At 41.4% G+C, this 11,312-nt stretch overlaps 1 protein-coding gene across 8 annotated transcripts in view; it reads left to right on the forward strand.

Annotated features, from left to right (window-relative positions):
* Positions 1–10,584, forward strand: part of TEAD1 (TEA domain transcription factor 1) — a 152,091-nt gene extending 141,507 nt beyond the window's left edge. For all 8 annotated transcript variants that reach the window (XM_014270624.3, XM_074543853.1, XM_014270623.3 and 5 more), the window contains 3 exons: positions 2,720–2,860; positions 3,964–4,116; positions 5,169–10,584. In XM_014270624.3, the coding sequence (XP_014126099.1) occupies positions 2,720–2,860; positions 3,964–4,116; positions 5,169–5,282 (408 nt within the window). In that variant the 3' untranslated portion in view covers positions 5,283–10,584. The remainder of the gene's footprint in view (positions 1–2,719; positions 2,861–3,963; positions 4,117–5,168) is intronic.
* The last annotated feature ends 728 nt before the right edge of the window (positions 10,585–11,312 follow it).

An 11,312-nucleotide genomic window follows, 5' to 3' on the forward strand; every position in this document is an offset into this window, starting at 1 on the left:
CTTAAGACAAAGTTGTTATAGTACTAAAAGAGGCTTTGGTGAAGCCTTCATTTAAAAGCATTTGCTTGCCAACTCCTATGATTTTTTTAATGCTGGTATTAGACTGTTTTGAAGAGTGTTCAGCTCTCAGCAATCTCAGCAATTAGATGAAAATGAAAACTGTTTACAAAGAGAATTCTTTCCTTACTTGAAAACACCTTTACTGTGTGCTAGACTGAAAAAAAAAATCCTAGAGCAAACAAGTAAATAAAGGTAATTCTCATCTATATGATCATCATCATGGGACTTGGGCAACCATGTTGTGATTGCATAAGGGTAAATCATGACAACTGAGTGAGAGCTTCAAGTGTTCCTCACTGCAACATGACAATTGAGTAAATCATGACAATTGAGTGAGAGCTTCAGGTGTTTCCTCACTGCAACATCAGGCCCCAGCCTGGATGTGCTGTGTACACAGAACTCCCAGTGATCTCAGCAAGGGCTGGAGGAGCTGTGGGAGTGAACAACAGGGTGACAGATGGCCACATGTGTTACTTCTGCAGGTTAAATGTCAGCATGTAAGTAGAACAATTCGGTGTTTTTTCAGCAGGCTTCAAAATCAGAAGGCAGCAGATAAAATGTTATCCTCTTTTAACTCTAAACATTTGCTACTGCAGCTCGAAATGCGAGGTCTGTGCAGTTGGTTTTTGACAACTGTGAGGGCTGGTTTAGTTATGATTTCTCAAATATTTTGCTATATATGAAAAGAAAGAAAAGGCTTTGCTAGTAAAACTGCAATTGTGGTAGCAGCAGGAATAAGTGCATTCTAAGAGATTACTTCTACTACTACTACTGCTATGATTATTATTATTAATAACAATGATGATGATGATGATGATGATGGTTTCAGGAGCAATCCCTCTCCTTCAGGAATTCCGGCAGAGCAGTGGTGGCTGCTGCACTTCTCCACGTTGAGATGTTTGCCATGCTTTGATTGCAGGCCAGCTGTGATGGCAAATTGCTAATTTGCTATGGTAAATGTGACAAGTTCCTCTCAGCTCCCTGTGCATTAGATGCACATTAAACATTAACTGCTGGCCTGGCACGAGGCAGGTGTGAGGAGCAAGGTGCAACAGCGATAGGATTTCTTCCTCCTGTACAAAATACCTGACTGTGGGGCTCCTTGTGTGTAAACCTCAGGAGGCTGCTCCACTGGTTAATTTACAGAGCCAGCCCCACGTAATCCTAGACCTGTGTCTTCTGTTTACCACAGGCTAGCTCAGTGTGTGCTGTTATCAGAATATTGCCTCACAAGGCCGCACTACAAATGAGGATTGCAGACACTAAGGAGGATTAATGAGTTGTTGCCAAGTTAAAAATTAAGTAGCAGTTACAAATGACCTGAACTGTGGTGAGTGCTCCACACTACAATCATGGAATGGTTTGGTCATAAGGAACCTTAGAGGTCACCAAAATCCAACACCTTCCACCAGACCTGGTTACTCAAAGCCCCATTCCCTCTGGCCTTGAACACTTCCAGGGATGGGGCACAGGTAAGCACACCTGTAAATAAGGTTTTTAAAAAGTCTGAGGTATCATTACCTGTCAAGTATTATTTCTGTATTAGGAATAGAACCAAGTAGAGCTAGACTTGCAAGTGAAGCAGCTGCAGAAGTGCATTTCCCTGCTGGAATGCTCACCTTGGCCTAACTTTCCAGTTCAGGTGATTCTTTGCTGTCATGCTGCAGTAGCTGATCAGCTGTTTCCACATAAAAGGAAAACCCTGGCCACTCTCTGCCTGGGCATCAAAGATGTCAGTGGAGCTAATGCCTGAATCAGCAAATCCAGCTGTGCACATCCCTAGGGCTGCCTGTACCCATATCAGTGTGCTTTCAAGTGGAGGGCTCTGAAATGAGCAGGAATGGGTCTGTGATGTCAAAGAGCAGAGTGGCAGAGCAGCTCCAGCCCAGGGAGGCTGCATTCAGCAGGTGACCTGTGTGCTTGCTTTGTAGCCAAATTAATCCTGCTGTGCACAGGGCTTGGATAATGAATAATTCAAGGTAGAGCTGCTCCTCACTTGATCCTGCGAGCCTTGGTCTCTGATGCTGCCTGTCAAAGGCAGCTGGATGGTTTCTGAGGCTGCAGGGAAGTGCTGGGAGCCAGCAGAGCCTTGCAGCAGTGTTTGCTGGGCATGGCACACAGAAAACCTGGGGCTTGTGTCAGCCTCTCCCTGGAGCCCAGTGCTCTGCTGAACCAGTGCCATGGGGCCTTATCAGAGACACATCCTCTATTGCCCAGCTGTCTCCTCTGCCATGAGGGTTTCATTGCTTTAAGACAAGAGAAAGTGAGCTGGGGCCTCTCTGGAGTGGGGTGGCTGGGCTGAATTTGAATCTGATGGCAGGTTCACTTCAGAGGGGCTGGCTCTGGAGCCAGGCTCCTCTCAGGTGATCATTCCTCTGCTCGAGGGGTTTCATCAGCCATCTGCCAGGCAAGAATGTCACCTGTAGCTCACAGAAATACTGGGACATCTTTTATTGTCTAAAATTTGAATAAATTGCTGATTTCCTAAGGTTTTTACTGCCACAGTTAGGCAGCTACTTCCCTGACAGACTTTTTCCACTGTCACTGTCATCACCATTGAGTTCCCCCCATTATTTCTGAGAAGAATGGTGAGCTAGCGACAGCTTATGCTATTCACACTGTCAAATAAAAAATCAAATTTTCACCTTTTTCCCCACAGGCTGACTTAAACTGCAACATCCAAGATGATACAGGGGCGTTTTACGGAGTCACCAGTCAGTACGAGAGCTCGGAAAACATGACAATCACCTGCTCCACCAAAGTCTGCTCCTTTGGAAAGCAAGTAGTAGAAAAAGTAGAGGTGGGTGTTGAGATGGGATGTGTGCCTTTAGTCATCCCTGACCTTCCCCAGGCACAGACCTGTGGGGTGTGTTCAGTCTCTGGTTGGTTTGCTGCACGGTGATGGTGCAGCTCAGGGCTAAGCCCCAGAGCCACATCTGTCACGTACAAAACAGTTTTGGGGGGGAATTTTAGCCTAGAGCTGAAGGTTGAGCTTTTACAGGTGTCCTGGTCACTGTTTATGTCCTTCTTAAACTAAGTATGTTTTCTGACCATAACAAAAAAGGTTTTAATAATTTCTGTTGTTCCAAGCTTAGAGAAAGCTAAAAATCCTCAGAAACCACCATGTGAGTGATTGGTAGCTAGACAGCAGAAGTCTGAGAGTCACAGCCTTACCCTCCCTCAGCAGTCTGTCTGCTTTTCTTCCAGCTGTAGTCCTACATCTTTCTCTAGTTCATAAATTGCCTATTAAGTCATGCAATGATATATCTGTGTTTGTATGTTGTCCTGGTTCAGGGCAAATTTGGGAGAGAACCCCCAAAGGGCTCTTCTAGGAAAGCAGATTCATTTGGCCCTTCTCCCAACTGGTGCAGGAAAAATACCTCCTTGGAGAAAAGTGGGAGAAGCCTGTTTATTAAACAAGAAAGCCTAAACAATATTAAACAATAAAACCCCTTGCTGATTCAAAAGAGATGAGAAACAAAACCTGTGCAGGGAAACCCAGGACATACGTGCACACTTAAGTGCAAATATATTAGCTTATTTTTGCTGTTCCCTTTGCAGTCAGGTGCCTCAAAATTCCTATAAAATCTGGAATTATCACAGTTCTTAATTAATTTCTACTGAGTTTGGGACTTTATAATTCTCATCTATTCAGTTTGTTATTTTGCAGTTTAGAGAACAAGTAGTGATATTATAATTATTGATAATTAAGATGCCTTGCATTTTTAGCAAGGCATAGCACAGGTAAGGCAGGGAGTCAGCAAGCAGCGTGTGAGTGTGTCTGAGCCTCTTGTCTTTTTCCTGTCTACACAAAAAAGAAAAAAAAAAAAGAAAAACAGATTTACCATCACGTTTTTCCTGTCTCTGAATGATCACATTCTAAATGGTTTTTCTGTTTTTTAGACTGAATATGCAAGGTTTGAGAATGGCCGGTTTGTGTACAGGATAAACCGCTCTCCCATGTGTGAATACATGATCAACTTCATACACAAGCTGAAGCATTTACCAGAGAAATACATGATGAACAGCGTCTTGGAAAACTTCACAATTTTATTGGTATGGGCTGCCTGTTTTATTTTTCCACTTCTAAGATACTCTCAGGCTTTGTATGGCTTGCTCAGCTGGTAGTGTTGGGAACCAGTTTCCAAATCCCTTAGTCATTGCTGCTTACCAAAGCAACCATCCCACTGACTTCAGAATAATTCTCCTGGAACTGGGCGCTAAAGACGCTCAGGATGAAAAGGCTCAGCTGGCTGTGAGTGTGAACAAACATCTTTGTTATTCTCCACAAATTTCAGCTTACTTCTGTTTTTTCCATTCCAGTCTGGGGTTTGCAGAGAGCCTGAGGCAGTAACTTTGAACCTCTGCGTTCATCCGATGTGTCCTTACGGGGCTGGGTTTCAGTGCTGCAGGTGTTAGTGGCATTAATTAGTTCTTGGGCAGGGAAAACAGGCAGCAAAGCCCCACAGGTGACCTAAAGCACAGAGGACGGGCCACATGGTGGCCTTTGAGCCAGTTTCACTCAGTGGCCCAGCCTGCTTTCCCTGTGGCTCTGTGGTGTCACCCCAGCCAAGCTCTCAGAGCCACGTGCCGCTGCCGCCAGGGGATTCGGGCAGGACCGAGGTGACACGGGTCACTCCTTGCTTCACACCTGTGGCACTCACATTCTCTGAGATATCCCTTCACCCAGGATTTTTCTCCTGGGAAGCTGAGGAGCCTCAGAGAAAATGAAAACAATTCTTATCTCATTTGCTTCTCCTGTGTTTTGCTTATATGGAATGTGTTTGGAGATTGTTTCTTTGGATTCATGTGAGTTGTTTTGGCTCTTTGGCCAATCAGGGCCAGGCTGTGTCAGGACTCTGGAAAGAGTCAGGAGTTTTCATTATTATCTTTTTAGCCTTCTGTAAGTATCCTTTCTGTATTCTTTAGTATAGTTTAGTATAGCATTCTTTAATATAATATAGTATCATAAAATAATAAATTAGCCTTCTGAGAACATGGGATCAGATCCATCATTCCTCCCTGCCACAGGGCACCCTGCAAATACAATACAGCCCTGCAGTTTCCAGGTGTGTGATGTTGTGTCTGCCTCTCCTTTCCCCACACAGGTGGTAACAAACAGGGATACACAAGAAACCCTGCTCTGCATGGCTTGTGTATTCGAGGTGTCGAACAGCGAACACGGAGCACAGCATCACATCTACAGGCTTGTAAAGGACTGAGCAGTTATTTATATATACACTTCATTTCACTTCTTTATCAAAACACAGACTGTAAACCTCAACACTAAGTGGCAGTGCCTCTGGCCCAACTTTCACCCACATTTTTCTAAATCCTGTTTTAGTGAAGTCATTTTTAATGTGTTCATATATAATTGTAGCTGTGAAATTCTGGTACAGTTGTAAAAATTATTTCTAAAACTAAGTGTTCTTCAAATTTGTAAACCACAGTTCTTTGGGAAGACTGTATTTAAGAACCTAATGCCTCTGTCTGTGGAGGCCTATTTTTAATTCTGATAGAAAAATGTATGACAGAGCATTTGCCATGGGGAAAAACTGACAGCATTTATAAGAATTTATTTTGGGTTTTTTTCCAACATGAAATACTTGTTTTACAATGCAAGTGAAATTGAAACGAATCTTTAGCTATAACTGTAAATGAGTACACAAAGTTAATAATCTTTATAGAATTATCTTTGTAACTAATTAGGGTGGAAGATATGGACGAATGTAATTCACTAAATTATTTTTTAAAATGAAACATTTTTCTGTTTGAAGCCAAATGAAAAATATAGCCTTAAGAAATGCCTGATAGAAACAGACAGGTCCTAAAATTAGGCAAATTTTGTATTTTTTTCTCAACGCTAAAACTAATCTTCTAATCCATTAAACTTTCAAACAGGTATTGCAGAGAAAGAAAACATCACCCCTTACCCTTAACATATCTAGTGTATTTTAAAAGAGTATAAAGTTGTATTGTACTAATATGAAAATTTGATTATTTAATGAAAAAGATGGCTCATTTTGCAATAAGTAGGTAAATACTGAAGATTTAGACTTGCATTATATGTAGTCTTGTGTGTGCGGTTATATTTTATATGGACAACTATGTTTTCTAATAAGTTGAGCAAAAAACTTGCAACTCTGAAATCAAGAGATGAATGGAAACAGCTGACATTGCAACAGCATCGAGTCACTCAAAACAGAGAGCAAAACACTGATGTGTTTGAAAGAAGAGTGTGTACGCCTCTGAAAGGATCAGCAGCTTTAATGTCTGTGAGACGCTAGAGAATCACAACCAGCATCAGGCAAAGAAGGTTGGAAAGTGGAGAATTTAATTTTTTTCCCCATTTTCCTCTTAATCATGGTGCTCTTACACCTCTCCCAGTTGTGTCTCCGGGTCTGGCAAAGACCTTATCTGAAACAAGCACGAGTTATCAGCAAAGAGGGTTCTTGGGGGACTTTTCTGCAGTCCTGACTCAAAGGTCAGGCTTGGCAGGCCCCTCCTCCCTACCCCTTGGGGTTTGTTCCTGTAACCAGCACAGTTCTCATGCACAGTCTAAGCATCAAATTCACTCCCAGGCCCAGCAAACAAGCAACTCTATTCCTTTTCTTTAAATTATATATTCCTGCATAGTCCATTCTGTTAGAATTGCCCGCTGCTGGAATGTCTGGACTAGACTGGAGCCTGGGTGAGGTCAGAGCAGGACCATCCCTAAGGCTGGGGAGCTCTGGGGCTCCAACATCACCCAGGGGGAGACTGCTTCAACCCCTCAGCCTGGTCTGGCTGCATGAAGTGCATGCTTTGGATGGTTGCTGTGATGCCTAGCTGTCACCTGCTTGTGGATATTAGGGCTGATGATCTTTCAGTTGATACTCTGTGAAGTGAACAGAGGAACGTGTCCATGGCAAGGTCTCTTTTAACGCTCATTTTTAACACTAACAATCACATCAGGAAAAGCACTGCATTGTAACAGCCTAACGGTAGCCCTTTATTCTAAGCACTTGGTGTTACAAGTCAAAAACTACTTTTTGGTTTTTGTTCTAAAGTTGTCTTTTATTTAGGGTTTGAATTGTGGGTTTGGTGATTTTTTTATTTTTTTTAATAACAAGCAAACTCTTTAAGGCATATAAAGTATGTAAGTCAATTTGCAAATCCAGGTACAGTTTGTTTTTTTTTTTTTTTTAGTAGGATCTGGCACACTACATATGCCATAACTATAGGGTATAAACAGTCACAATGTTTATTGGTGTTCACATATGTAACGTTAGGGAAACTACTTCCATCGTCTTTTCTTTACAATTCTGTAAATGATCCATACCCTGTATATGTTAATTCTTAAAAGCCTTAATCCTTCAACTGTTGAGTGTGGGGTGTGTAGTCCAACAGGCTGCCTGTAAACTGTGAGCTCTTTTGTAAGCTGGAAGTACTTATCTTGTTACTGTTACTTTTTTGTAGGAACCTTTTAATTGAGAGCTGCCAAAGCATTACAATATGCAGTGCCTTAGCATTATATTAGAAGTAACTTTTAGCCTCTTAACATTAAATTTTATACATTGTTTTCTTAATTGGTTCCATTTTTAAAATATCCGTATTTTTCCCTGCAGAAAATGCTCTTTGACTGCTTGGTGTGAACCAGCTGTCTGTACAAGTCAGTCCCATTGCAGTGAGATGCCTATACCAAAAGGAAAGGTTACAGATCCCTGGTTCTCCATGAAAAGTGAATTGTATTAATGAATGCTGCCTTTTTAAATTTCATGACCAAATAATTAATTGTGACTCTTCTGCACTCTAGCATGAAAGTGCCTTTGGTTTGAAATTCCAGCTTAGAAAAGTGCTGCCATAATAATGACAATTTGTAGAGAGACCAAAAATATTTAGTTATCACCGTAATGCCTTTGGTTTATTGGAATAAGTTCAATCTACAGGCCTCCATTCACAAAAGAGCACCATTCATAGCAAAGGGATTTTGCTAATGGTCAGCCTGCTGAAGAAAAATCTACTGTTTGCCATTTCTGACAGCATTGCAAACCAGCAACTGATTCGTCTGTGATATAAAAATGAAAATATTCCCATTTATATTCTCTTCATCCAGTCACGCATCTGCATAATGAGAGATCCCTATCCTACAGAATTCCAGTGGACAAGCATGGCTTCGTTGATGTCCTCTAACAATATTTTGGTGTCTGTGGAGATGCTTTGCTCAGACAGCAGATTTTGTTTACAAAGTTGTGCACGCTGGAGGTCAGATGCACAGAACAAGAGGAGCAGGAGAGCTGAGCAAGCGAGGGTGAATGCGATCGTGTGGGTTCAAGCATTGGAATGTTGAGGGTGAGCATTGTGCATGAAGGTGCTGCTGGGGAAACTCTGGCCAGCACGACTCAAACACAGGGTTGTTTTGTTTTGTTTTCCTCCCAGTTGATGTCTTGGGGGAAAAAAAAAATTAGCTCCTCTTAATAATGTGTCTGTTTTCGATACCTTCTGTGAACGGGGGCCATATCTCCACCACAACTGAAATCAATGGGAAGAGGAGCAACGTTTTAGAAAGAACAAATATCAGCAAAACCAAAAGCTGTCAGAGGGATTATATAGTTGTGAATACATTGTTAACTTGATTTTTAAAGTATTTGATGAAAACTAAGATTAACTTTTTATATAGAGAAATATTGTGACACTGTGTGGTAAATATTGTGATAATTCAAATTCCCTTTCTCTAAAATATTATTTTTGTTATTCCTTCAAGGTCTAAATCTCACTTACCTCTATAAGACAAATAATCCTGTTGAACTCAATGAGACTGAGGTAGGGCAAAGAACAGAGACAAGCAGAACATACTTTTCCAGTCATTGCCAAACGTTTTGGCTGTACTCGTCAATGTTTGTGACAAGCTACACCTCTGTCTTGTTCAAGCAAACATAATGGTACCATTAGGGGCTGTTAAAATTTGCTACTAACAAATGTAGTTTTACTTACTTGAATTCCCAACTGATTTTGTTTAGGTACTGCACCACTATTTTGAAGGAATCGCAGATCCGATGCCCGTTTCTCTCTTTCCCTCTCCACCAGAGCTGCAGCTCAGCGTGGCAGTGGCCTGTCCCACGGGATGGGCTCTGGGCATAATGAAGGGTGTACATTAGTGTTGAATGTAAGGAACCGGCCAGTCCAAGGCAGACAGGACGTTTGATGTGCTAACCCGTAGCTATTTATTTTCCCACTGCGAGTCCCGGGGCGTGCCTGCAGCCGCCCTGGGGGTTTCCTGGAGGCCTCAGCCAGTCCCACTGGAGCCCTGGGGCTGTCCCCCCTTTCCTTTCCCGTGAGGATCCGTGTGCCCGGGCACAGCGGGCGCGAGGAGCGGAGCCCGGCTTGCTCCTTTGCTCAGGATGATCTCCTTTCCCCTCTTATCTTTCATAACCAGATGTTTAGCCCCCTTCCCCCCAAGAAAGATTGAGGCTGGATAAGTCAAAGTACAAGAAACACTCTGGACATCTTCATCTTTTAACTTTTCAGGTCATTCTTGCTGAGGTCATGTAATTAGTTTTAGTGTGTAAATTAAATCTTAAATGCACTCAGTTGACTAAAAAGGAGATGGATCCCTGTTACCTCCTTACAGAATATGTGTTTTTGTTTTTGTTTTGTTTTGTTTTATGGGCCTCTGATTCAGGCTCATGACTGCAGACAAAAAATACAATATGTGCCTGAAAAAAAAAAAAAGACAAAAGAATTTTATAACATTGAAAACCTGAATAGCCTTTAATTCTTCAGTACATTTTATGTAAAACAGGTTGGGTTTTTGTTTTGTTTTGGGGTTTTTTTGCCATGTGCATTTGTTCACATTTGTAAATGACTTAATGGAATTCTCACTTTATGTTTATTTGTGTAATGTGTATAAAATGGGTTTGTGACTTAAGCATATTCATATATGGTCAGTGGTTACTTTAATATTGTACTGCTGCTGGTAACTTTTGATGTAGAACTTGCCTTTTGATGATAAAGTACCTCTAGGTTAGACAGTGAGGGAAGGCTCTTGGAAAAAACTGAATGTTCTCCAATGTTTTCTTAACATATTTGCAGAAGCTTTCAAAAGGAGTTTCAGTCAAACCTCTTGGCAGTACAGTATTCTTGTATTTGTTATTGTCTGTGTGTAGGTACTGGTACCTTTTTTTTTTTTTGTTTAAAATGTTTTAAGTGTTGGCTTTAAAGTGAATTTATCTTTAGTATGATAGTAATATGAAAATTATAGGTTTTGTGTGCAGAGAATTTTTTTATAAAGTGCTTTGTAAAAAAAAAAAATGTATTCTAGCTTTCGCGGTACATATGTGTGATAACTTTAATATCCATGACAGTTAAGTGCAATTATTTCATCACTCTAAAAATGCTATTTTTGTGTCGGTTACTGCAGGTGTTTTCATGTCTTTGCAAAGTGACACATTTTGATGCCTTCTTGATAAAGTGGTAGAATTTTTGTAGCTTTCTAGAAACTTTGTATTCATACAGTATCAATTGAAAATAAAGAAAATGAAAGTGTTTTGTGCATTTGTCGTAATCTCTTACCTCAATCTCTTCCTAATGTTGGGTGTAGATTTCAGAACCTTTTTCCAAAATAGCACAAGGCCAGGCTTGCAGAGATGCCTGTGCACCTTCCTCAAGGAGTGAGGGAGACCCAGCAGGATCTGCAGAGGGCTGGCACTCGAGGCTGGCACATCTGGAAGAACACACATCTGGTGTTCCATCATCCTAATCCTTGCCTGTGTGTCTTCCTAAAAAAAAAAGGTGGTGGATTTTTGTGAAACTCCCTTTAAACCACACCATGACAATGGGAAAAGCCACCCATCTCTCTGAATTGCAGAAGCAGGAATGACCTGTTCAAAATGTGACAGAATAAATGGTACAAAGACATCATAAACTCAGTGATGAGCATGGGAGTCAGCTGAGGTTGTTTCTTCCAGGACACTGAGCTCCTAAAAATGTGCCGTGTTTCCCAGAGACTCACTTCTTGTTTTTCTTAAACCACCTGCCTCTCAGCTGACAGCTGTACCTGGTATGATGGGAGGGTGGAACAGGATCAATTTGCCTCTGGCATTCACAAAGTGAAACCACCTAGCTAGGGGAAAAAAAAATAAAAGGGATATCCTGGATCAAATGAAATCAATGGGAAAAAGACCAGGACTTGGTAGAGGGGGAAAAAAAATACATCTGGCTCATCTTCTGCTTCCATGGGGGAGCAGAATTTATTTTCTGAATGAACCACATGC

This window comes from Zonotrichia albicollis, chromosome 6 (genome assembly GCF_047830755.1).
Source record: "Zonotrichia albicollis isolate bZonAlb1 chromosome 6, bZonAlb1.hap1, whole genome shotgun sequence".
NCBI lineage: Eukaryota > Metazoa > Chordata > Aves > Passeriformes > Passerellidae > Zonotrichia > Zonotrichia albicollis.